The sequence below is a fragment of the Lagenorhynchus albirostris genome, chromosome 13, assembly GCF_949774975.1.
Source record: "Lagenorhynchus albirostris chromosome 13, mLagAlb1.1, whole genome shotgun sequence".
In the NCBI taxonomy this organism is placed as follows: Eukaryota; Metazoa; Chordata; class Mammalia; order Artiodactyla; family Delphinidae; genus Lagenorhynchus; species Lagenorhynchus albirostris.
The window spans coordinates 51452577-51480418 of NC_083107.1; the positions used below are offsets into that span (position 1 = coordinate 51452577).

The following is a 27842-nucleotide window of genomic DNA, read 5'->3' on the forward strand; positions in this document are numbered from 1 at the left end:
GACATGCTTTATGTCTCACTGGGGCATGGAAAATTCTGCTGCCTAAAGCCCATTCAGCAGCGACCCACCATGCACCCACTTCTTCTCTGAGGTCTTGCAACCTTCCTGGGGCTCTACTGAGGATGTAAGGAACACATCTTCTCTATTCCCAGGCCCCATACAAACATCTGGGATTGTGCCACCTTTCCACGGTGAGCCTGTAGAGTAGCACACAGGACCTAGCAATGTCTCTTGCCCTTGGTATTTTCCCATGAATTCATCCCCCTAGGACTCAGGAGCTCTTTTCTACTCTTATTATCTTTTCCTCCAAGTATTTTGTCTATGGTGTAATTTTTCTTCTTTCTCCTAAGGGCAGCTTTTGAGACCAAAAGCCAGGAAGACACTCATTTCTCTGCTTCTAGCTATCACATCCCTCCTCTGGGTAAGAAGCACAAACTACGCTAGCTTCCTGAGAGAGGGGAAGAAAGAAGGAGGTTAAACACAGGGAAAGGGATTGGCTGATACTATTCTGCCACGTATACAAATTAATACAGATTTCATGGGTCCAGGGCCTGCAAGAGAGGAAACCAGCCCCAAATGAAATCAGACACTAAGCAAAGAGTGAAATTTTATAGAATAGTTAAAATAAGACCCCCAGCAGTGGTGCAGTTTTTCTAAGGCTCTTCATGTTTTCTGCAGTGCTTGCATCCGGAGCTAAATGACTTTTAGACACAATGCTGAACAATAAAGGGATCTTTTCTAGGGATGGGGTGAAGGATGAAAGCTCTCTCTGTGGTACATGAAGGCTCTCCAGCCTTCAGACTGGGTGTTGGGAGAGGAAGGGTGGTGATGGGAAGAAAGGGAAGGCGCTATGCACTGCCAGGCGGGGTACGGCTCTCTCTGGAACTTCCCCGCCCCTGGGGCTGTTGGAAAGGTACCTCTAATTCTGATGTTCCTGCCCTAGGTAGATCTGAAGTTTGTTCGGTTCGTTCGTTCATTCATAATCATTGAATTCCTATGCTGGGCTATGCTCTGGGGAACAAGCAACCCTGTTTTGGTCTTGGTGAATTTATCTGAGTCTTGCTGAACAGAAAAGACATGGTCGCTGGATTTCAAGATCTTATAATTTAGTTGGGGATGGGGGTGGAGCCCATGGAAAGACAGAAGGAGCAATGCCAATATTATGATGGGGAAAATGCAGGTTGTAGTGAAACACTGAGGCAGGCCACCTAGCCAAGCCTTGAGGTGTCAGAGAAGGCTTTCTGGGTAGAAGAAGAAAGAACAGGTAGAACTTGAGAGAAGTAGCACCAGGGCTCTGGGGGCAGGGCAGACACTGAGAGGCCAGGCCACAGGCTGTGGGAGAGGGCTCAGGGAGCATCTGATCTGGCTCTGAAACAGCCCGAATTTCCGGTAGCCATACATTTCAAATTTGGTGATTATGAACACAAATTTTTCTCATTCAAAAGAGCTAAGTGCTGCAAGCCTAGGCAAGAATGTTCCATTTCCCTGTTTCTCAATTTGTGCTGAATCAGGAGCCTAGGGAAGGAACGCGTGGGGGTGGGGTGGGTCCTTCACAATGCGACAGCCGCAAACTTGCTCCCCCTCACCTCTTGGAGAGGGATAGCAGTTGACTTGAAAGATGCTGTATCTCAGGCGAAGAAGAATTTGTTGGCAAAACCATGCAGGAGACACCAGAGACCGAAATTAGAACTTTTGCCGGACCGGGGCACGAAACCGTGTCCCCTGCATCGTCAGGTGGACTCTCAACCACGGCGCCAGCAGGGAAGCCCAAGCAATGTATTTTTATCATTAAACTCTTGGCCAAAGCTCATTTGTTCCAAATGGGCTACCTTAGCTGAGTATGCTCACCTGAGTATGGGGTGAGTTCCTTGAAAATACAGGTGTGTTGCAAACGATCCACAAAGAAACCAAATTAACATTTATTTTATAAATGAAGGATAGTGAGAGAAGGCAGAAGGATCTTTGGCCCACTAAATCATGAAATAGGATTATGTTTCTCCAGCTGTGCGAAAATTAATATCCTGTTTGGGGAACCTCAACCACATCAACTAAAGGCCAGCTCCATGTTGTGGAAACAAATCAAAGGACTGCATTTGGCAAGAGGCCCCGACATTCCAGATCACACAGGAAATAATTACATACTATTATTCTGAGTGAATGTAGCAAGAAAATAAAATCTGAGGGTAAATAATCAGAACAGACTAAAGACATTTGCTTTAGTCATCTAGATCAAATTACTTAATAGTTTAATCTATGAATGTAGAATAATGAGTTTAGGCCAATAAGACAATCTTGAGAGATGTCTGAGTGACTTCTGGCCCTAAGTGTGGTCCATAAAGTGATTAAGGAGCTAAAAAACAATAAAAGCAGCAGTGTGGGAAAACATTGTACCACTACTGTGCAGCCGCTAGTCTTTTATATCTACCCAAGATTTTTCCCAAAATGCTGATCATTTCTAGAACTATCCAGAACAGGGGTCAGCAAACTTTTTCTTAAAGAGCCAGGTAGTAAATATTTTAGGTTTGCAACTCTGCCACTGTACACAAAAGAAACCATAGACAATCTATTACTGAATGGCCATAGCTGTGTTCCAATAAAACTTTATATACAAAAATAGGCAACTAGCCTGTGAATCATAGTTTGCTGACCCTTAATCTTGAACAACTGCACAGATGTAGAAAAATTATAAGCTCATTTGAAAAAATTATGAGTTCGTTGGAGCACCACAGCAGACCAGTTTCTGTGGGGCCATGATGACGGTGTATTGGTCTACTGGTCAGCAAACTGTGCCCTTTTTCTACAAACATTACATAAGGAAGCCTGGATGAGGATTGTCTGGTGTTGTCAAAGAGGCCAGTTGGCTCGCAGGCAGCAGACCTGTGTGCTGGATTCACAGAGTTTTTAGTCTGAAGTGCAAACTACTTACATAGAAGGAATAAGCACACTAAGCCAATCCTATAATCTTTTCACACTTCCACCACTCATGGTGGCTTTGTAAGGTAGCTTGGGGATTCTGTAGCTGACACCAACTCTAAAAGGTAAGGTTATACACCAAAAAGTTTCCGTTTCCTTTCTAATTTAGATTCATTAAAACAATTCTTTCACCTGGGTGGGTCAATGTGCCTGCTGTGTTTGTGGTTGTGTTGACTGGACATCACTGTGTAACCACCCCTTCCCCAACCTATCCTCTGTCACTGCTGGCTGCTCAGGTACGTGTAACTTGTGCCCTGAACTGAAAGGTGGAGCTGGGTCCAAATTCTCTTTCAGTAATTTAACTGAAAGACTAGAGGGAAGAAGCAGTTGGTGGTAGAGATGTAGCCAGAAAGGTCACACGGCCTCAGGGATTAGAATAGCCATCTGTGGGCCTTGTACAAGATGTGTTCATGGAAAAAGCCGAAGTAAAACAGAGAAAGTGTTTCTGTTTCATTCCAGTCCCAGAAGGCTGGTTGTTCTTCAGGAATGTTTATATTCCAATGAGACCCCTCTGTGAATTCTCAACAGCCTCCCTTTCCTTTTTCTTGAGCTGTCTTGATTGGGCCTTTTCTCAATGACTGAATCATGTGGTGCTCTAACAGGCACATTTCCTGCCACACCAACAGTTTATTTAATGTGTTTAGGTCTACCACCCATGAATATGAGATTCTGTACATTCAACTGTGATCTATTTAACTTCTATACCTGTTGGAGGTAACAAATACAATCAAATTTTCCTTGTCAATGACTTTTAAATCTGTCCTTTCCATTCCCATCCCTCCCATTATGGCCTAGTTTATCACTTCTATCTGGATATCAGCCACAGTCTCCTGGAAAGCTCCTCTGCCTCTACTCATTCCCTATTCTTGTCCATCTGTTATCTGAGCTCTTAAGATTAATATTTATAAAACCTACTTTCATCAAATCACTTCTCAGATGAAAAGTCCATAATGCTTTTCTACTGCCTCCTGGATCCAATATGATATATTCAAATCAGTATTGTAGGCTTCATAATCTGGTCCCACCTTATCTATTTATTGTATTCATATCTCCCATAACCCTTCAACATGAACTTCAGTTTCAATCAGTTAATCTCTCATATCCTCTGTTAACATCTTTCTCTTCATTCCCACCTCCCAATTATAATATTATCTATAAGAAATAGAAAGAGGGGAAGGAAATAAAGGCTGTATCTGTTCCCTTCCACCTGACGGCCCACATTCCAAAGGGTAAATGTCTGGTGACAATTAGAAACATGACAACTATCAAAAGTATATGGAATTGAAGCTTCTGGATAAAGACAGTGGAATGAAACATATCTAATTTTTATCCTGCTCAATCTCCTCACATAAAAATACAGTAAAGGCGCTTAAGGGGGTGGCATAAATCCTAAGGATAAAGAGAGTGAAAGAGGATACCAAAGGAACCAAATTTTGGAGGGTAGAAAGCAAATAGTAATGGACTTGGCAAACTTGAAAGACCAAATTGTAAATGACATTAAGTAAAGATAAAAATAAATTCTATATGCACTCCAGAATCCTCAAAAGACTCAAGGATTGATGGTGCCTCTGGAAGTGGGGTGAAACAGGGTGTTGAAATAAGGAAGACTGGTTGAATGAAGGCTGTTTGAGGATCACGTAGCTTCCTGGATTTCTCCCCTCCCCATACTCCACATCACTGGTGATTGCCTGTCCCACACTCTGGCCAAAGTCTAGAGATTTAGTCTCCAGAGATGGGTAAACAGATGGTTTCTGGATGGAGGAAAACCAGGCACAGTTGAGGGTCGGTATGAAGTACTTAAAACAGGAAAAATAAGTGAATGCCTGTATATCGAATACTAAGGCTTCCTGCTTTCTTCCACTTTATCCTTAGGCAAGAGAAATTGGAGGACTATTCTGTGGAGAATATGGCCACCTCAAAAAGAAGTATCTAAATATAGTGACTTCAACAGTCCCTTTGCAAACAGCTTAAATAGAATCACCCTAAATCAGTGATTCTCAACTTAAGACGCATATGGCAATGTCTGGAGACATTTTTTATTTTCACAAAACTTGGTAGGGTTGGGGGTTCTGGCATCTAGTGGGTAGAGGCTAGGGATGCTGCTAAATATCCTACAATGCACAAGAAAAGCGTCCCACAACAAAGGATTATCCAATCCAAAACATCAGTAGTGTTACTATTGATAACCTCTGCCTTACATGAAACTCATGGTCAACTTGTCTACCAACACAAGCAGAGTTTCCAATAGTCTCCCCACACTATTAAGAGTAAGCAGAAAGAAAAAAAGGCCAGACATTTGAAGAAAACTAACAAGGAAGACAGAGACCTAAACAAACATAAAAGCAACGTGGAGGAAACAGACTGTGTGGGAAGAGGAAAACTCTACAAAACTACACTTGACTTCCACTTATGACCATGATGGACTGCCAGGAACCAAACTTACCTTACTGCTCTAAACAGTTAAGAAACCAGACAAAATCTAGAAAACTGTTTTCTGATACTGGACAGCAGGACTACCTTTCACGTCTAAGTTCTGGATTTGACTTTTGTGTACAGGGATCCAGTTTGAATTTACTGAAGAATTTCCCCACTGATTTACAATGCCACTTGTGTCATATACCACCTTCCCATATATGTATTCATTGACTCCTGGTCTCTCTGTTTCTGTCTTTGTGTTGGTACAATAGAGTCCTATTACTTCAGTTTTATGAAAAACTTTGATGCTTGGTATATCAAGACCCTCCAATTTATTATTCTTTAAAAGTGTCTTTTGGCCCTTTGCTCTTCCATATAAATTTTATGATCAGCTTGTTGAGTTCTATCTTGTTCAATAAATTTTATAACTTTCTCCAAAGCACTTGGACACCTTCTGTTATATTTATTCTTATATTTTTGGTTTCTATTATACAGGGTATATTTTAAAATTACATTTTGTTTTTGCTGGTATGCTTAAATGCATTCTACTTTTGTGTACTGATCTCCTTTGTGGTAAATTGGATAAACTGTTTATTCAGCCTAATAGTTTGCTGTGGATTCTTTTGGGATCCACAAAATACTGGAATACTGCAAACAATTAGTTTTGCTTTTTCCTTCTGATCTCTATACCTTTTTTCTTCTTTGTCTTGTTTTATTGCAATTGCTAGAATCTCTAGTACAATGTTGAATAGAAGTGGTAAGAGTAGGCATTCTTGTCTTGTTACTAATTTTAAAGTCAATGCATTTAATACTTGATAGGATATTTGCTGTGGGCTTTTGATGTTACCTTTTACTAGGTTAAGGAATTTCTATTCTAGTTTTCATTGTTTGTTGGATTTTATAAAAAATAATCACATAGTTTTTTTCATTAATTTGTTAATGTGGGTAATGAATTAATAGATTTTAAAAAATGTTGGCCAGTCTTGCATTCCTGGGATAAACTCGTATTGGTCACAAAATAATATTATCAACTGTTATGCATTGCTGAATTAGTTTTCTAATATTTTCCATCTATGCTCATGACTGATAATGCTCTGTAATTTTCTTTTCTTTACAGTACTTGCCTGATTTGGGTAACAAGGTTATACTAGCCTTATAAGTGAGCTGAGGAGTATTCCCACTTTTTCTCTTGTTTGAAAAAGTCTGTGTAAGTTTGGGATCACTTGTTATTTGAATTTTTGTATAATTCACCTGTAAAACCATCTCATTCTAATGTTTGACTTCTGATAAAATTTCTTTAGTGATTATAGGACCTTTCAGGTTTTTTAGTTTATTCTTGAGTCAATCATTATTATTTTTATAAGAAAATATCCACTTCATCTAATATTCTTCAACTCATACTGGCACAAAAGCATCCATAATATTCTTTTTTTTTGCTTTGCTTTATCTATAATTATGTTCCATTGTTTATTCTTAAAATTGACTATTCTTGATGTTTTTCTTTAACAGTCTTGCTATAGGTTTTAGAATTTTACTAGTTTTTACAAAGAATGAACTTTTTGCTTTTTGAGCTCCATTTTTTCTACTGTATCTCTGTTTTACATGTGATTCATTTATGATCTTATTTTTATTAATTCCTTCTCCCTACCTTCTTTGGATTTGTCTTCTAACTTCAGTCCGATTCTTAGCTCATTGTCAGACTTTCTTTTCCCATATAAGCAATTAAAGCCTCTGAATTCCACTTTAGCTGTATCCCACAAGTTTTGATAAAATATTTTCATTATTATTTGATCTTAAGTATATTCTAATTCCACTATGATTTTTCAGACTCATTAATTATTTAGAAGTATGTCTTACATTTCCAAATACAGTCATCCTTTGATATCTGCAGGGAACTGTTTCCAGGACACCCCTCCCCCCCACACACACCACAATTCACAGATGTTCAAGTCCCTTACATAAAATGGTGTAGTATTTCCATATAACCTATGTACATCTTCTCTCCTGTAAACTTCAAATCATCTCTAGATTATTTATAATGCCTATAATGTAATGCTATGTAAATAGTTGTAAAATACAATGTAAATGCTATCGAAATAGTCGCCAGCACATGGCAAATGCAAGGTTTGCTTTTTAGACATTTCTGGAAAATTTCGGGGGGAATATTTTCAACCTGTGGTTGGTTGAATTCATGGATGTAGCACCCAAGGAGACAGAGGGCCGACTGTATAGTTTTAAAAAATTATCTTTCTGCTGTTGATTTCTAACCTAATTGTATTGTGATTAAAGGTTGGTTTTTCTGATATCAAATTTCTGAAAATTGTTGAGACCTGTCTTATGGCTTAGTACATGATTAATTTTTTTTTAATAAATGTTCCTGGCATGCTTAAGAATGCAAATTATTCAGTTATTGGGATGATCTTTTGTGTGTCCATTAGATCAAGCTAGTTAATTGTACTGTTCAAATCTTACTGAAGTTTTATATATTGGCTGCTTGTTTTTTAAAAAAATTTTTTAAATTTAAAATTTTTTTTTATACAGCAGGTTCTTATTAGTCATCAATTTTATACACATCAGTGTATACATGTCAATCCCAATCGCCCAATTCATCACACCACCACCCCCACACTCCCACGGCTTTCCCCCCTTGGTGTCCATACGTTTGTTCTCTACATCTGTGTCTCAATTTCTGCCCTGCAAACCGGTTCATCTGTACCATTTTTTCTAGGTTCCACATATATGCGTTAATATACGATATTTGTTTTTCTCTTTCTGACTTACTTCACTCTGTATGACAGTCTCTAGATCCATCCACGTCTCAACAAATGACCCAATTTTGTTCCATTTTATGGCTGAGTAATATTCCATTGTATATATGTACCACATCTTCTTTATCCATTCTTCTGACGATGGGCATTTAGGTTGCTTCCAAGACCTGGCTATTATAAATAGTGCTGCAATGAACATTGGGGTGCGTGTGTCTTTTTGAATTATGGTTTTCTCTGGGTATATACCCAATAGTGGGATTGCTGGATCATATGGTAATTCTATTTTTAATTTTTTAAGGAACCTCCATACTGTTCTCCATAGTGGCTGTATCAGTTTACATTCCCACCAACAGTGCAAGAGGGTTCCCTTTTCTCCACACCCTCTCCAGCATTTGTTTGTAGATTCTCTGATGAAGCCCATTCTAACTGGTGCTGAGGTGATACCTCATTGTAGTTTTGATTTGCATTTCTCTAATAATTAGTGATGTTGAGCAGCTTTTCATGTGCTTCTTGGCCATCTGTATGTCTTCTTTGGAGAAATCTCTATTTAAGTCTTCTGCCCATTTTTGGATAGGGTTGTTTGTTTTTTTAATATCGAGCTGCATGAGCTGTTTATATATTTTGCAGATTAATCCTTTGTCCGTTGATTCGTTTGCAAATATTTTCTCCCATTCTGAGAGTTGTCTTTTTGTCTTGTTTATGGTTTCCTTTGCTGTGCAAAACCTTTTAAGTTTCATTAGGTCCCATTTGTTTATTTTTGTTTTTATTTCCATTACTCTAGGAGGTGGATCAAAAGAGATCTTGCTGTGATTTATGTCAAAGAGTGTTCTTCCTACGCTTTCCTCTAAGAGTTTTATAGTGTCCAGTCTTACATTTAGGTCGCGAATCCATTTTGAGTTTATTTTTGTGTATGGTGTTAGGGAGTGTTCTAATTTCATTCTTTTACATGTAGCTGTCGAGTTTTCCCAGCACCACTTATTGAAGAGACTGTCTTTTCTCCATTGTATATCCTTGCCTCCTTTTTCATAGGTAAGTTGACCATAGGTGTGTGGGTTTATCTCTGGGCTTTCTATCCTGTTCCATTGATCTGTGTTTCTGTTTTTGTGCCAGTACCATATTGGCTTGATTACTGTAACTTTGTAGTATAGTCTGAAGTCAGGGAGTCTGATTCCTCCAGCTCCATTTTTTTCCCCTTGAGACTGCTTTGGCTATTCGTGGTCTTTTGTGTCTCCATAGAAATTTTAAGATTTTTTGTTCTAGTTTTGTAAAAAATGCCATTGGTAATTTGATAGGGATTGCATTGAATCTGTAGATTGCTTTGGGTAGTATAGTCATTTTCACAATATTGATTCCTCCAATCCAAGAACATGGTATATCTCTCCATCTGTTGGTATCATCTTTAATTTCTTTCATCAGTGTCTTATAGTTTTCTGCATACAGGTCTTTTGTCTCCCTAGGTAGGTTTATTCCTAGGTATTTTATTCTTTTTGTTGCAGTGGTAAATGGAAGTGTTTCCTTAATTTCTCTTTCAGATTTTTCATCGTTAGTGTATAGGAATGCAAGAGATTTCTGTGCAATAATCTTGTATCCTGCAACTTTACCAAATTCATTGATTACCTCTAGGAGTTTTCTGGTGGCATCTTTAGGATTCTCTATGTATAGTATCATGTCATCTGCAAACAGTGACAGTTTTACTTCTTCTTTTCCAATCTGGATTCCTTTTATTTCTTTTTCTTCTCTGATTGCTGAGGCTAGGACTTCCAAAACTATGTTGAATAATAGCGGTGAGAGTGGGCATCCTTGTCTTGTTCCTGATCCTAGTGGAAATGGTTTCAGTTTTTCACCATTGAGAACGATGTTGGCTGTGGGTTTGTCATATGGCCTTTATTATGTTGAGTTAGGTTCCCTCTATGCCCACTTTCTGGAGAGTTTTTATCATAAATGGGTGTTGAATTTTGTCAAATGCTTTTTCTGCATCTATTGAGACTATCATATTGTCTTTCTCCTTCAATTTGTTAATATGGTGTATCACATTGACTGATTTGCGTATACTGAAGAATCCTTGCATTCCTTGGATAAATCCCACTTGATCATGGTGTGTAATCCTTTAATGTATTGTTGGATTCTGCTTGCTAATATTTTGTTGAGGATTTTTGCATCTATATACATCAGTGATATTGGTCTGTAATTTTCTTTTCTTTAGTATCTTTGTCTGGTTTTGGTATCAGGGTGATGGTGGCCTCATAGACTGAGTTTGGGAGTGTTCCTTCTTCCACAATGTTTTGGAAGAGTTTGAGAAGGATGGGTGTTAGCTCTTCTCTAAATGTTTGATAGAATTCACCTGTGAAGCCACCTGGTCCTGGACTTTTGTTTGTTGGAAGCTTTATTTTTTTTGGGGGGGGGTACGCGGGCTTCTCACTGTTGTGGCCTCTCCCGTTGCGGAACACAGGCTCCGGACGTGCAGGCTCAGCGGCCATGGCTCACGGGCCTAGCCTCTCTGCAGCATGTGGGATCTGCCCAGCCCAGGGCACGAACCCATGTCCCCTGCATTGGCAGGCAGACTCTCAACCACTGCAACACCAGGGAAGCCCTGTTGGAAGATTTTTAACCACAGTTTCAATTTCATGACTTGTGATTGGTCTGTTCATATTTTCTATTTCTTCCTGCTTCAGTCTTGGAAGGTTATACCTTTCTAAGAATTTGTCCATTTCTTCCAAGTTGTCCACTTTATTGGCATAGAGTTGCTTGTAGTAGTCTCTTAGGATGCTTTGTATTTCTGTGGTGTCTGTTGTAATTTCTCCTTTTTCATTTCAAATTTTATTGATTTGAGTCCTCTCCCTCTTTTTCTTGATGCGTCTAGCTAATGGTTTATCAATCTTGTTTACCTTCTCAAAGAACCAGCTTTTAGTTTTATTGATCTTTGCTATTGTTTTCTTTGTTTCTATTTCATTTATTTCTGCTCTGATCTTTATGATTTCTTTCCTTCTGCTAACTTTGGGTTTTGTTTGTTCTTCTTTCTCTAGTTCCGTTGGGTGTAAGGTTAGATTATTTGAGATATTTGTTTCTTGAGGTAGGCTTGTATAGCTATAAACTTCCCTCTTAGAACTGCTTTTGCTGCATCTCATAGGTTTTGGATTGTCGTGTTTTCATTTTCAATTGTCTCTAGGTATTTTTTGATTTCCTCTTTAATTTCTTCAGTGATCTCTTGGTTATTTAGTAATGTAGTGTTTAGCCTCCATGTGTTTGTGTTTTTTACGTTTTTTCCCCCTGTAATTCATTTCTAATCTCACAGCATTGTGATCAGAACAAGATGCTTGATATGATTTAAATTTTCTTAAATTTTCTGAGGCTTGATTTGTGACCCAAGATGTGATCTATCCTGGAGAACGTTCCGTGCGCACTTGAGAAGAAAGTGTAATCTGCTGTTTTTGGATGGAATGTCCTATAAATATGAATTAAATCTGGTCTATTGTCATTTAAAGCTTCTGTTTCCTTACTTATTTTCCTTTTGCATGATCCATTGATGTAAGTGAGGTGTTAAAGCCCCCCACTATTACTGTGTTACTGTCGATTTCCTATTTTACAGCTGTTAGCAGTTGCCTTATGTATTGAGGTGCTCCTATGTTGGGTGCATATATATTTATAATTGTTATATCTTCTTCTTGGATTGATCCCTTGATCATTATGTAGTGTCCTTCCTTGTCTCTTGTAACATTCTTTATTGTAAAGTCTAGTTTATCTGATATGAGTATTGCTACTCCAGCTTTCGTTTGATTTCCATTTGCATGGAATATCTTTTTCCACCCCCTCACTTTCAGTCTGTATGTGTCTCTAGGTTTGAAGTGGGTCTCTTGTACACAGCATATATATAGGTCTTGTTTTTGTATTCATTCAGCAAGCCTGGGTCTTTTGGTTGAAGCATTTAATCCATTCACGTTTAAGGTAATTATCAATATGTATACTCCTATGACCACTTTCTTAATTGTTTTGGGTTTGTTTTTGTAGGTCCTTTTCTTCTCATGTTTCCCACTTAGAGAAGTTCCTTTAGCATTTGTTGTATAGCTGGTTTGGTGGTGCTGAATTCGCTTAGCTTTTGCTTGTCTGTAAAGCTTTTGATTTCTCCATTGAATCTGAATGAGATCCTTGCCGGCTAGAGTAATCTTGGTTGTAGGTTCTTCCCTTTCATCACTTTAAGTATATCATGCCACTTCCTTCTGGCTTGTAGAGTTTCTGCTGAGAAATCAGCTGTTAACCTTATGGGAGTTCCCTTGTATGTTGTCATTTTTCCCTTGCTGCTTTCAATAATTTTTCTTTGTCTTTAATTTTTGCCAATTTGTTTACTATGTGTCTCGGCGTGTTTCTCCTTGGTTTATCCTGTATGGGACTCTCTGCACTTCCTGGACTTGGGTGGCTATTTCCTTTCCCATGTTAGGGAAGTTTTTGACTATAATCTCTTCAAATATTTTCTCGGGTCCTTTCTCTCTCTCTTCTTCTTCTGGGACCCCTATAATGCGAATGTTGGTGCGTTTAATGTTGTCCCAGAGGTCTCTTAGGCTGTCTTCATTTCTTTTCTTTTTTTTTTTCTTTATTCTGTTCTGCAGCAGTGAATTTCACCATTCTGTCTTCCAGGTCACTTATCTGTTCTTCTGCCTCAGTTATTCTGCTATTGATTCTTTCTAGTGTAGTTTATTTCAGTTATTGTATTGCTCATCTCTGTTTGTTCTTTAATTCTTCTAGGTTTTGTTAAACATTTCTTGCATCTTCTCGATCTTTGCCTCCATTGTTTTTCCAAGGTCCTGGATCATCTTCACTATCATTATTCTCAATTCTTTTTCTGGAAGGTTTCCTATCTCCACTTCATTTAGTTGTTTTTCTGGGCTTTTATCTTGTTCCTTCATCTGGTACACAGCCCTCTGCCTTTACATCTTGTCTTTCTGTGAATGTGGTTTTTGTTCCACACGCTGCAGGATTGTAGTTCTTCTTGCTTCTGCTGTCTGCCCTCTGGTGGATGAGGCTATCTAAGAGGCTTGTCTGCTTGTTTCATGAATTAGTGCAAAAAGTGCGTAAAATCTTTCACTAGAACACTTCTGTCAATTTTTGTTTTATATATTTTGAAGCTATATCGTTAGCAGTATATAACTTAGAATTGTTTTGTCTTCTTGGAAACTTGAACTTTTTATCAGTATGTAATGGTCTTTCTTCCCTTTAGTAATGCTTTTTGCCTTAAGACTTACTTTTTCTACACTAATATAGACACACCAGTTTTATTTTAGTTAGTGTCTGCCTGATATACTTTCCCATCCTTTTACTATAAACACACTTTAGCATTCGGCTGGAACTTTAAAAAAAAAGTGACAATATTTGTTTAACTGGAAAATTTAGTATATTCACATTAGTTGTGAATAGAGATATTTGAATTTATTGCCTTCATCTTACTTTGTCCCTTCTAAATGCCTTCTCCCCAACCCCCTCCTTTTTTGACTTCTTTTGGATTAATATATTTTCTCTCATTCCATATAATACCTCTGGTTTGCAAAATATGCTCTTTATTTTATTCTTTGTTATTTAAGAAATTTTAACATGTATTTTTAAACTTGACCAAGTTGAAAGTTTGTCAATATCTTTTTCTTCTTAAGTAGAATATCTTTTTCTTCTTAAGTAGAATATCTTTTTTCTTCTTGATCAACTATATTTTAATATTTCCTAGTATTTTAGTTCTTATGAACTCCACAAATTAGATATTATCTTGTTATATAATCAATGTTTGTCTACAGTTACCTGCATATTTACCATTTTCTGGGACTGATCATTCTTTCTTACATTTCATTAATTTTTGAGCTCATTTTCTTCTTCCTGAAGTATGTCTTTGGAATGTCCTCTACTGAGGATCTGCTGGTTTAAACTCGCTTGCCTAAAAAAAGTCTCTTTCATTCCTGTTCTTAAAAAACTATTTATTATGAAAAAAGTTTAAACATGTCTCTTTTGGATGTAGGTCAGACCTTTTGCCTCTACCTCTCATGTCTCAATTTCTACTTCATATTTTCTATCCCTGGATCTTTGTGCTAAAGTCTCTGGAGAGATTTTAATTTTCTTCCCCTGGTCCTCCCAGGGCTAAGGCCATAAGAACGTATTCCCACTGCCCTTTTGTGTATAAGTGGGGTTTTAAAGTAAATCCACTGAAATCATTGCCTTGTAGGGCTCCATGCTTAATGCACATGTCTCTTATCTAACCTTCCCACCTTGCTCAAGCCCAAGGCTTTGTCTTCCACGCACGTGATGCTTTAAGATGTAGGCTTTAGGCACTGCGAGATTGGAAGATATTCTTGAAGGCAAGTACTGGCTTTGGTGCTAGTTTACACTTTGGACTTGCACTTTCCCTCTGTTTCTGGCCTCTGAGGATCATCATCACTTTCTCGCCAGTTTAATCAACTCTATATTTTAAAATCATACATATGTACAAATTTTATATACTTATATGCATATGTATATATGTAAATATTTTCCAGGATTTTTATTGTATGGTTAAGTTTCTCTGGATATCTTGTTCACAATGTTGTTGGAGATTTACGTCCATCTATTTGATCTTTAAGTTGCTAAAACTGCAAATCTTTTAGCATGATGGAAAATTAAAAACCAAGAAAAAACACCATTGCCCTCTGGTGGAGAACCAATACTATTACAACATCTAAATGAGACCCACTGTGACTCAACTTCTGATTTCCTCATTTAGTCAACAAGGCTGTCAAATCTTTTATCAGGTCTTTCAAATCTGTCCCTTCATTTCGATTCTCCTAGTATCACCTTAGTCTAGTTCCTATTCTTTTTTTTTCTTTTTGCTAGAATTGTTGTTTTTGAACCAGTCTCTCTCTTTATATTCTTTCAATATATTTTCTTTGTGTCTATCATCACCCCTTACTTTTACAATTTTACATTAATTTGATGGGTTGTTTATCAAGTTCTTGCTTATGAGCAAAAAAGTTGGAACCAATAACAGTAGTCTGATTAGGGATGTGAATGTATTATAGATCCAATAAATGTTAGCTGATTCGAAACAAGTATTTACTACCATTTATTCACTTACCAAATTTATCTGGGAGGCAGCACATGCACAAAAGTTCCCAAACTTTTTTTCTGTAGTAACAGACTAATGAATGACATTCACATGTATAATTCTCCTACTTGCTTACTTAGAGTTTTTAAAAACTTAAAACTATTTTTAATTACAAAACACATGACTAGTATTAAAAAATTCAGAGTTCTGGGGACCTCCCTGGCAGTCCAGTGGTTAAAGACTCCACGCTTCCACTGCAGGGGGCTCGGGTTTGATCCCTGGTCCAGGAACTAAGAGCCTGCATGCCACTTGGTGCAACCAAAAGTTTAAAAAAAAAAAAAAAAATCAGAGTTCTGCAAATAATGATGCTGGAGGCCCGGGTTCTCACTGTGGAAGAAGGTACAAATATGTAATGGGTAAAGACAAGGAAGAACCCTGTGGGGTTGGATTGGAAATGGAGATATCAGAAAAACTGGTGATTTTTAATATATGTTTCCTAGTTCTTTCTGTTGAAGGGGCCTAGAAACAATGACACCCAGCAGGCCCAGATCTTAGTTTCTAAACACCATTCTCTACTAAAAGAAACTAAGGATCTTTGAAGAAATAGTTGATTCCAGGGATAGGGTGGAGGGAAAAAAACAAGATAAACTTGGAACATTTTGTGCTGAAAAGTAAGAAATTTCTCAAAGAATGATAAAAACATGTCAAAAAGACCCAGAAGCCAGCCTAAAAGGTCTCCCACTGGCCAAATATGGGGCAATTTGACATTAAAACAAATGAGAGTAACAGACTGAATAAGATAGGAATTTATGAGTTCATACTAATACAAGTGAGAAAGAGAAGTCTTTTCCTTACAGTAGAATGCCAACTAGTAAATGTAGAAGGAGTGACAGAATTGGAAAACCACAATTTGGCAGCCATCAGAGTAGCAATTAATTCAGCCAAGAAACATCACTGGATGCTAAACTTAGTGTATGAAAATTTGCTGAGAAACAGAATATTTACAGTCTCTAAGTATCTCCCCACAAAATGCTTGTTAATTTAAAAGAAAAAATTAAGAATCTTTACAGCAGAAAGATCTAACAGATACCACCTAAAACAAGTGATCAAAATTAACAGCTTGTGATGGGACAACTGGTATCAGGATATGATGCACTGAAAAGGACACAGCATCACTTCTATGATATTCCTGTCAAAAATGCATAAGCTCAATCTAATCATAAACAAACATCAGAAAACGTCAAATTAAGGGACACTATAAAATAACTGGTATATGTTTTTCATGACCTTGACATTTTTGAAAGACAGGTTGAAGAACTGTTCCAGACAGGAGACTAGAGACTTGACAACTAAATGTAATGTGTTATCCTGGACTGGATCCTGGACTATTTTTTTCCCCCAATAAAGGCCATTACTGGAACAACTAGTGAAATATGGAAAATATTAGATAATGTATTATATTAATGCTAATTTTCTGATTTTGATAATTGTGCCGTGGTTATGGAAGAAAATATCCCTGTCCTTAGAAAATACACACTTAAATATTTGGGGTAAAGAGGAATTATCTGTAACTAACACTCAAATGGTCAGAAAAAAAGCACTTATTCTATACTCATGATAAATAGATAAAGGGAAACCTTTTCCTTACAGCAGAATGACAATTAATTAATACAGAAAAAATAATGTGTTAGAAAAATCAATTTTGTAAACAGCACAGTAAAAATTTATTCAGACAAGAATTATCAAAAGATGCTAAATCTAGGAGGGGAAAGTTTGATGAGGAACAGAATATCAATCAACCTGGTCTCAAACTTTCTCCTCACAAATTATCTAATCACAAAAGAAAAAAATGGGAACTATACAGTGGAGAAACTGGACAACTTCTTACCCAAGTGATCAAATTAACATCACCAATAATAGGCAATGGGACATTCTGGGAGTCTGGATGTGACCCTGGGAGGACATATCACTCATAGTATTTCAGCCCATATTGCATAACCTGAATCTAAACATAAGGAAGAATCAGAAAAACCCAAAAAGGATCATCTATACTTTAACTGTCCTGTATTCTTCAAATAAATCAATACTATAAAAGATAAAAAAAGGCTGAAGAACTGGTCCAGATTAGAGTCATGATAATCTAACATATGATCCTGGACTACACCCTGTAGCTGAAAACAAAAACTACCAATGGAACAGCAAATTAAATTGGAATAGGGACTACAGATTAGATGAAAGTATTATATCAATGTTAAATTCCTGAATTTGATAACCAAACTTAGTATGTTTGTTCTTATGAAGTATGTATGTAGTATTAAAGGGTATGATGTCTGCAGTGTATTCATCATGTGATCAAGACAAAAAACATGTAACAAGAGATAGAGAGAAAATGGTAAATAGGAGAAACATTAAGAAGTTGAAATGCAGAACAATGTATATATTTCTTCTGCTTGAAATTCTCAAAAAATATATATACATATCTATGTATGTAAATATATATTTCTAAGATACTAAAATTATTAGTACTCTCCTGTTCCCCCAGGTAAGGGAACTAGAAGCTAAAAAGTATTAGGTAGTTGGCATGAGGCTGTAAAGGGTTGTCTTTCTTTTCTCAACCCTTAGTTCCACCCCAAAGAGAGAAACAGCACTAGTAGCTTTCAGATGTCTTCTATCTGTATATATAAACTTCTGGACATATATGTAATTCCTGTACCATTTTGATGGCTGCATATTTTAATGAATGAATGAACTTAAGAAGTGTTCTTGTTGGAATTTAAGTTGTTTCTGACATATACACATATTAAATACAATCTGAGATTTTTTTAAAAACATGTTATTTACTCTAATAAAAGCTATGTTTGATCTTAATCCTGTCATCTTAATGTTATCTATTCTGTTTTTACGTCTTCTTTTTAAAAACTACTTTATGTTCATGTTTTATTTTGGGAATTTCTTCCTCATTTAATAACTTCTTCTATTCAATTTACGGGAGTCATATTGTTATTTCAGCAATATGAAGGTTTATAATACTTAAACTATTCTGAGGTATAATACTGACAAATATCTTCATTGGAGAACCTCAGTCTGGCTGTTGGATCATTTACAGAAGAAGGCTAGTCAAGGCATGAATATGAAATATGAGTTGGGGAAGTCCAGATCCCAGCTGATACATGAGAAATGTAGTTTCCCAAAGTTGACCAACCCAGCTGTTGATGGATCTGGGTCACTCTCTTAACCAGGTCCTATTATGGGTCCCTTGTATTGATTTTAGTTTAAAATCCCCAATTAAAGCATGAGAAGATACTTCCTGACCTCAGAGCTGTTGTTATTTATTATATTTTGCATTACCCTTATGATTTTTCTGGGTAAGAATAAGAATGTATCCTAGGGAAAAAACCTTATAGATAAATTAAACAGTTAAAACTTTAAATACTTTCCATAGTATTTTAAAACAAATAAAAATGTGATATCTATACCATATATATCATCATGTTGCCTTATTCTTCCATTTTATAGTGTTATGTATTTATATTGCACTTGGCAATAAGGAATACTTTTTTGGTGTTCCACAGTAAGCTGCAGGTTTCAAAAGCAGAAGTCCTGTACCTCTGAAGGTAGCATAAGAAAAATCTTTGTCTGAAACCTCAAAGTGAATACAGAGCCCAGAAATAAACCCACACACCTATGGTCAATTAATCTTCAACAAAGGAGGCAAGAATACACAATGGAACAAAGACGGTCTCTTCAGCAAGTGGTGTTGGGAAAGTTGGACAGCCACATGTAAATCAATGAAGTTAGAACACACCCTCTCATCATACACAAAAATAAACTCAAAATGGCTTAAACACTTAAATATAAAATACGATACTATAAAACTCCTAGAAGAGAACATAGGCAAAACATTCTGTGACATAAATCGTACCAATGTTTTCTAAGGTCTCCCAAAACAATAGAAATAAGAGCAAAAATAAACAAATGGTACCTAATCAAACTTACAAGCTTTTGTACAACAAAGGAAACCATAAGCAAAATTAAAAGGACAACCTACAGACTGGGAGAGAATACAAATGACATGACCAACAAGGGCTTAATTTCCAAAACGTACAAACAGCTTATATAACTCCATAACCAAAAAACAAACAACCCAATCAAAAAATGGGCAGAAACCCTAAAAAGACATTTCTCCAAAGAAGACATACAGATAGCCAACAGTCACAAGAAAAGGTGCTCAACATCACTAATTATTAGAGAAATGCAAATCAAAACTATGATGAAGTACCACCTCACACCGGTCAGAATGGCCATCATTAAAAAGTCTACAAATAAATGCTGGAGAGAATGTGGAGAAAAGGGAACCCTCCTACACTGTTGGTGGGAATGTAAGTTGGTGCAGCCACTATGGAAAACAATATAAAGGTTCCTCAAAAAACTAAAAATTGAACTATTATATGATGTAGCAATTCCACTCCTGGGCATATATCCAGGCAAAACTACAATTCAAAAAGATACATGCACCCCTATGCTCATAGCAGCACTATTCACAATAGCCAAGTCATGGAAACAACTTAAATGTCCATGGACAGATGAATGGATAAAAAAGATGTGGTACATATATACAATGGAATATTACTCAGCCACAAAAAAGAATGAAATAATGCCATTTGCAGCAACATGGATGGACTTAGAGATTATCATACTAAGAGAAATAAATCAGAAAGAGAAAGACAAATACCATATATCACTCATATGTAGAATCTAAAATATAACACAAATGAGCCTATCTAAGAAACAGAAACAATGCGGGTGGGGTGGGGAGGGCAATGGATTGGGATTTTGGGGTTAGCAGATGCAAACCATTATATATAGAATGGATAAACAACAAGATCCTACTGCATAGCACAGGGAAGTGCATTCAATATCTTGTGATAAACCATAAAGGAAAAGAATTTTTAAAAGAAGGTATATATATGTATAACTGAATCACTTGTTGTACAGCAGAAATTAATACAACATTGTAAATCAACTTTACTTCAATTAAAAAGAAAAAGAAACCTCAAAGTAGTCTTTCAGCAGTCTATGTTATATATATATATTAAAAAAAAAAAAGAGTCAAAATGTTTGCTTAGTCTATTTATTTTTGGTGGGGGAAGGAGAAGAGGAGGAGGTTAAAAAGAAGTTTGGTTTCTGCTTCAAAGCGCTTTCCCAAGGAATGGTGATTCATTCGTTACACATCATCATGGATGCACACTGTTCTCCTGGCTTTCATGATGGTCTGAATTCAAGGTAATATGTGTAATGTGTGTTTTTCTGAAATCCAGTGTATTCATTTGGATTTGTGTGGAGTGTTCCTTGCATTCCCATTCTCATATGAAAGATATTGGCACTTTGGCTTCAAGAACAAATAAAAAATAACATAAATACAACTTTTGTTTGATTTGGGCCTGGGCTAATTACTTAAGGAACTATTTAGCAATAATGATCTCAGATATTTAAATGCCTTATGAAGCTGCAATTAATTAAGGGACTGCTGATCCTAAGAACTATGCAACCAAAAGGGAATGAGGGAAAAATTCCAAATCTGGATGCCAAGTTCAAAGCCAAATATCAATAACCTCCTTCTCACACTTTTGCAATATCTATAAAGTAGAGGGAAAGGATAATAAAAATTACATGAGTAATGATAAATAAAAAGTGCATACAGAACTGGGAAAATATTTTTCATTAAATTTGTCACTTATCTCAGTTCAATAAGATGTTTGTAAGGAAAATAAAAACTTAAGGCAAAAACTAGTTACACTGCTGCTGTTCAGAACTTCTTGAGAGCACAAAAATGAATACCAATCTACTTCCCTGGTTTAAACTTGTCTTAAGACATGTTATTTTGTAACTTTAACATCTATATTATGCCTTGAAAATTCAAGCAAAAAGTAAAATCATACGGAAAGCCAGAAACTTCAATACATCTAGACAGACGTTTGCTTGTAGTTTTTGGTATCCAAAACCTTTTTTCCACACATAGAGCAGATGCCTAAAACAAACAAACAAAAAACTCAGGTAAGTAATCAAATCTTAATAATAACTAATAATACTAATCTACTAGCTAACCAATACAAATGATTTGGTTTATTTAAGTCACTCCTGAAGCTTAAAACATAATTTAACAGCATCAGAAAAGAAAAAAAGAAAATATATACTTTTAACTAGGACAAGTTCTAAGTTTATTTTGCCTTAGAAAAAAGAGCATTTGACTAATTTATGAAGGGCTACTCCTTCACTATGTTATCCAAATCAGTATCAAAAGAAGTAGGTTTGATATGAATTCAAAAATGGTATTAAAGGAAACTTACCCTTTTTGTAGGCACAGCCCTGGCAGTAATGAGAACCTGGCTGGTGCACAGAACTTTTACAAATTCTGCAAGTGGAGAACTTATTCTTTCCATATGGATCAAATCTAGAGATTTTTTTTTAAAGAAAGAAAAATGTACAATACAATAGAAATACTCTTAAATAACCTCACTTAAGTAACAAATGTGATTAATTCATGCTCTCTGTTCCCTCTATCAAGCTCTACAATTGATAGGCATAGCACTCTTCTAACTGGCTACTCTCTTAATATGTCTCCACACTTCTGCCCCTTCCATGTAAGCTGTATGCTTGTAAAGAGTCAGCTGTATGTAATCCCAAACCTGTTTATAACAGCTGTATTTGTCAATCTATTCATGTGATATAATATTAAGGAAACTCATGTAATGAGAGTACACAAAGAGTGATTGATTATATTAAAAACTAAATGAATACTTTAGGATGACCAGGTAAGTGTGAATCATTAAAACTGCTATGGAATTAGGCATGGGTAAGAAAACTTAAAAATTGAGGAAAAATCCTAAGTGGAAGGACTTGGCACCTTACAAGTGTCAGTTCTTGCTCTACCTTAAAGATACTGGAAATATATATTCTGGTTATGATTAATGTAAGGAAAATTATAAAGTAGACTCATATTCAAAAAGCCTTGTCTCAATGCCAAATGACTGATAAATGCATGTACAGTTATGTGCTTTGACTTAAAATAAAGTATGTGTATCTTTTAATGATTGCCCACTTTAACTGACATTTTCTATTAACTGATGCAATCCCTTTCGATAAAAAAGTTTCTACTAAAAAAAATGTGACCTTACAGTGACTGGAAGGCAAAATAACTTTAGAGGAAATACTTCCCATTAAATTGGCAATAACTTTTTGTAACCGTACTCATATACTGAATACCAACACTGTCCTAGACCTGGTTTCTTCTCTTGGGTATGATACAACAGCTCATTTTTAAAGGTTAATTTTTCCAAATCCAAAAGAATGTCACTTTACTTCCCACAAGAGAAGTTAAGAATGGACACTATTCTTCCTTTTAATAATAAGCTCAATTTGTTTGGACCTACATGTCTAGAGATTGCTTTTTCTTAAAACCATATTTTATTCTAAAATGTACATTTTAATGTCTCAGAAATCTTACGTACACTTTCCAAAGTGAGATACTTAAAATACCCCAAAGTAATAGCTACTTATTAATGACACTGAAGTAAGTTTGGGAGCATAAAGGAACTGGAAGTACCTAAAACTATACACTCTGTAAAACATAACAACTTGGTCAATAATAACCTCGTGGTCTTAGAAGACATAAGTCAGTCAACAATACATAATGTGACAATGCATTGAAGTTTAAGTCTATCATGCTATTTTATACCCATTATTTAATAAGCACCTTTATGTGTCGGGCATTTTACGTATTAAAAACCTTATTATTATTATTAAATACCAAAGATGAACTTGACAAAGCCTCTGCCCTCATCAATCTGACATTCTAGTGAGAGGAGACAGATAATAAGTAAGAAAACAACCACACTTTTAAGATAGTAATACCTGCTGTAGAGAAAATTCAGAGAGGATACTGTGGTGGACATGAGGGGAAGGAAGGAAGACATTAGTTTAGGTGCTGGTTAGGGACCCTCTCTGAGGAGATGACATTTCAGCTAAGACCCAAGTAACAAGAAAGAGCCAGCTCTGTTAAGCTCTTAGCGATGCATTCTAGGAAGAGGGAGTAGTAAGCACAAACCTCTTCCAATGGGAGTGGGCTTGGCATATCTGATGCAGGAGTTGGCACAATAGGAAGTCAGAGAGGCAGGAGGGGCCAGATCACAGAGGACCCTGTAAGAACATGGTATGGGACCTAGCTTTTATTCAATGTAAAAAGAAAACCAATGCAAGGTTTTGAGCAAAGGAGTTACATGCCCTTTAAAGGACCACCCTGGTTATTATGAGAACGAACTATAGGGAACCAGAGAGGAAGCAGGGAGACAGAAAGTTATTATAATACCCAAGTAAGAAACTGTGATGGTTTAGAAGAGGGTAATAGCAGTGAGATGAACAGAAGCAGGTGTATTCAGGCTATATTTTGGTAGTAGAGCCAAAGAACTCGCTGGTGGATATGGGAAGTGAGGGAAATTAAGAAATCAGTTAGGGATTCCAGTTTTGCACAGCTAGATTGGACCATAGAGCAATGATGAGAAGACTATGATTCAACTGAAGGAAAAAGAGGTTGCCTGTCAGATATCAAATTGGAAAAGTCAAGGAGGCAACTGGATATATGTTTGGAGCTCAGAAAAGTCAGGACTGAGATATACATGTGGAATTCATTAATATACAGTTTGAATTTAAAGCCATTGGACTAAAGTCACTTGAGGAGAGATCATAAATTTATAAATAGAAAAAAAAAAAAAGTCTAGGATTGAGACCAGAAGCACTCAATTGAGAAGGAACAGTTAGTGAGTTAAGAGGAAAGAAGAGTGTGGTATCTCAAAGACAAGAGAATAAAGTGTTGCAAAAAAGAGAGTTTTCGAAAGGTTAAATAAGGTAAGAACAGAGAAGTAGCCATCAGTTTTAAAGGTCACCTGTGATCTTGACAAGAGTAGGTTTAGGAGTGTGGTGGAGATGGAGGCCTGATTACAGCGGCTGAAGGAGTAAATAAAACTTAAGGACACTGAGAAAGTACCATCTAGATAAGGGTTTTGAAAACTTTTTCTGTAAAAGGAAGCAAGGAAATGGGACGGCAGCTGGAAGGATTCATGGAATTTTTAAGACTGGATATAATAGAGTATGGTGTCAAAAATTGTTTTTATGGTGGGAGACATTTTTATCCCTATTCCTAGGTAAAAAAGTAGTGTTCAGAAAAGTTTAGAACTGGTTTAACTTGCTTAAGGTTACAGAGCTAGACAGTAACAAAATCTAGATTCAAATTTAGGTCTGACTCCAGCGCTCATGACCTGTCCACATTTCTCTGCGGCCTCTGATTTGCAGGAAAATTAAGAACTAGAAAAAATAAGTCATGCTTTCTGGTGAAATTATAAAAATAATGTATAATATCTTTATATATTGATACAGTGAAAATGAACAGGGTGAAATCAGCAGGTTATAACAGACAACTTGGTTATGCATGCTTGGAACTATCTAACTATGTTTTATCACAACAGAATGAGGCAAAACAAATTCATTCCAATACACTTAATATTAAAAAGAGTGGAAATTAATATGACTGCTTTATAGATGCTCTTATACCTACCTTGCTTTTTTTGAGGTCAAAGCTTTATTTTCATTCAGCTTTCTTCCACCACTTTCTGCATTGAAATATACATGTATTTCAGTGTGCTATGTCTACACATTTCACACATTAACACATACATGAAACATTTAACAATTAGTTAGAAAGTTCATTTTGTGACCTCGTACCAGCAGACTAGCCTATATCAAAATTTTAAAAAATTTCATTTAGTACCAGGTTTCAAAGACACTACTTAAAAAAAAAAACCACACAATTATTTACTAGGAAAATAAAAATTTGGATAAAAGGCAATCATTTTATTTCTCAAACTCAAAGTAGGACTTTAGGAATGGGTCTATATTTACATATATCTAATGTAAACTCTAGATGCTGCTACTTTGGTGCCATTGATCTTGAATACAGTAAAAATGTTTCTTTTTCTTCCCTTTGAAAACATCTTCACTGTATTTAATGATTATGAAAGTGAAAACATTTAAATAATTTGTTCAAGAATATAAAAATCAGGTGAGGAGAGGGGGCTTTCAATACTAACTCTAATTAAGCTGAATCAAATCAATTACTGTGATATACTCATTGCTTAAAAATCATTTAAATATTTTGCTATCTCCTGCCTATCAAATTAGGAACCCTGACATGTCACTGAGAGAACTAAATAGAAAAGATATTAAATTGTTGGGGTATCTAGTATTCCTTAATGTTTAACAGGTAAAATACATTGTACACATAACATATCATTTTACAAATAATGTAAAAGTGAAAACATTATTCACAGAAGTATCTGATTCAGTTTCCGTGTTCTAAAAGGAAAAATACCTGTGGTATTCCTTGCACCATCTTTCCATGTATCTGGAGTGATAACAGTACCAAGTTTCTTTTCACCTGTTATAACAAGACAGTAAAAGTAAGGGAGATTAGTGTTTACTATTTAATAAATACACTACATTGTGCCTAAAGTTCGCGATGGCATCACCAGTCATATTATGTACAAGCCTGTTAATGCTGGGGTCGGGGCCAGTGAACTGAGACTTAAGATATTAACTGTGGGCAATGGATAGCTGACTTCAGTAAAATTTGTGGATAATAGTATGGCTTATAATAGGCTTCCTCTGTACATGGATCCTTTAAACAAATCTGATAAATCTATTCATTCCATAAATATTTACTAAGCATCTCTGATGTATAAGCCATTGTACAAAGTACAGATAAAAATAAAACAAATGAGATAAAGCTCTAGATTTCAAGGAATTTATAGCACACTGATTTCTTTAATAGTAGTCCTTAACCTGAGTTTCACAGGTAGACCTTAGGAAATATATGAACAAGATTAAATTGTACACAAACCTTTTGTATATCCATTTTTTAATAAACTATGTTAAGTCTACAGCTTTCATCACATTCTCAAAGGGCTCAGAGAACCAAAAAAAAGTTAAGAATTATTCAACTAAAATATAAGCTGGAAAGTAAATAGTATGACAATTGAGAGCTCAAGTACTAGGAGAAATTCCATGGAGGAAGAAATAATCTTGGCTAGGGAAATCCAGTGAAGCTTTGTGGGGAAGGCAATAGAGAGGGTTAGTGGCAATGAGACTGTGAAGAAAGAGGAGAAAACAAGATGAAGGTAAACTGAATAAGGGACACATCCTGGGGAAAGGCATTGAAAACTCAGGGTACATACGGGCAAAATATTGTTTGGTTTGGCTGAAGTGAAAAGGGTAAGGCTTAGTGAAAATGCAGTTAAAAAGGTAAGCTGAGGCCTCACTGAGGAGGGTCCTCCTGAATGCCAGGCTCCAAATATAGAAATCCCAAATTATTCTCTGCACCCTGAGAATTTATTAAAGTAACCATCCATGGTCATTCTTTCACTTAATATAAAAACTGTGATTCAAACTCAAGGGCATCTATGTTCTAAGTTTTATATACTATAGGGATATAAACAAAGTGGATCATATTAATTAGACAATTATCAGGATAAGAGGACTTGAAATTGTCACAGAAGAGTCAGACATATCTAGCTGTAGGAAAAAGGGATTTGGGGATATGACAGCTCTTTTAAAACACATAACCAGTTTGTGAGGTCAAAATACCATAAGATATTTTCTAAATCTCAAGGGTTGGCATTAGAATCACTGGATGGCAACTATAGGGAGGAAAGACTTTTCTAAAAGCCAGTGAAATCTACACAGACTGCTTTGAAGGGGGTGAGATTCTCCTACCCCTGTGCCTCAATCCTCTATGCATTCATGCAAAGAGCATTTAAGCCATTGGATGGGATATTGACTTAGGTTTGTTAGATAAAATACAGGACACCCAGTTAGATTTAAATTTCATATAAACAATGAATACTTTTTTTTTTTTTTTTTTAGTAAAGAATGTCCTGAAAGTGCGTGCTTTGGGACAAAGCACTTACTGTAGTGAGGAGCAGTAAACAGAGCCAAGTCTCAAACATTGCATAGGACATACTTACACTAAAAATTATTTGTTGTTTTCCTGAAATTCAAATTTAACTGGGCGTCCGGTACTTTTATTTACTAAATCCATCAACTCCAGATGCTGTGGAAGTGACTTTTAAGATCCATTCCAACCCGGCGGGTCTGTGAAGGGAGGAAGCCCGTCAAGAAGCAGTTCAGGATGATACCCGGGGTTGATGGGAAGCAACGGAAATAAACAGAGGTGCAAAACTGAGACCACTCTGAATGCAAATACAGGACGATACGGTCGTTGGGGAGGGCAGGAATGGTCAAAGGGCAGTATAGGAGGACAGAGGCTAGAATCAAGGACCTGTGGCCGAAGGAAAAACAAAGAAAGAGCAAAGTTCCCGGGGAACTCCAGTTAGGTTCTCCCAGCCTCCTTCTCCCGCAGAAGAGTCTCCTTAACTCACATTTTTCGCACACCATCCTTCCGCGACGATTCCCTCAGCCGCAGGACGAGCGGCAGCTGGAAGAAGTTAACAATACAGCCAGGGAAGCACTCCCCTTCCGGGTTACGAAAATCCACTTCCGGCCCTTCCGCTCTCCGCCCCGCCTATCCA

General features: G+C 36.5%; 1 protein-coding gene across 2 annotated transcripts; it reads right to left on the reverse strand.

Moving 5' to 3' along the window:
• Window positions 1-20322: 20322 nt before the first annotated feature.
• On the reverse strand, window positions 20323-27798 carry CRIPT (CXXC repeat containing interactor of PDZ3 domain). 2 transcript variants are annotated; one of them, XM_060169918.1, is made up of 6 exons: window positions 27693-27798; window positions 25628-25693; window positions 24815-24869; window positions 21555-21658; window positions 21147-21235; window positions 20323-20596 (listed from the first exon to the last, which is right to left on the reverse strand). In XM_060169918.1, exons 1-5 carry the CDS (start codon window positions 27706-27708, stop codon window positions 21171-21173), a joined length of 306 nt encoding a protein of 101 aa, XP_060025901.1. In that variant the 5' UTR covers window positions 27709-27798; the 3' UTR covers window positions 20323-20596; window positions 21147-21170. The 2 variants fall into 2 exon arrangements, with proteins under 2 accessions (XP_060025901.1, XP_060025900.1); XM_060169917.1 differs by having other exon boundaries at window positions 20323-21235; window positions 27693-27796.
• Between the last annotated feature and the right edge of the window lie 44 nt (window positions 27799-27842).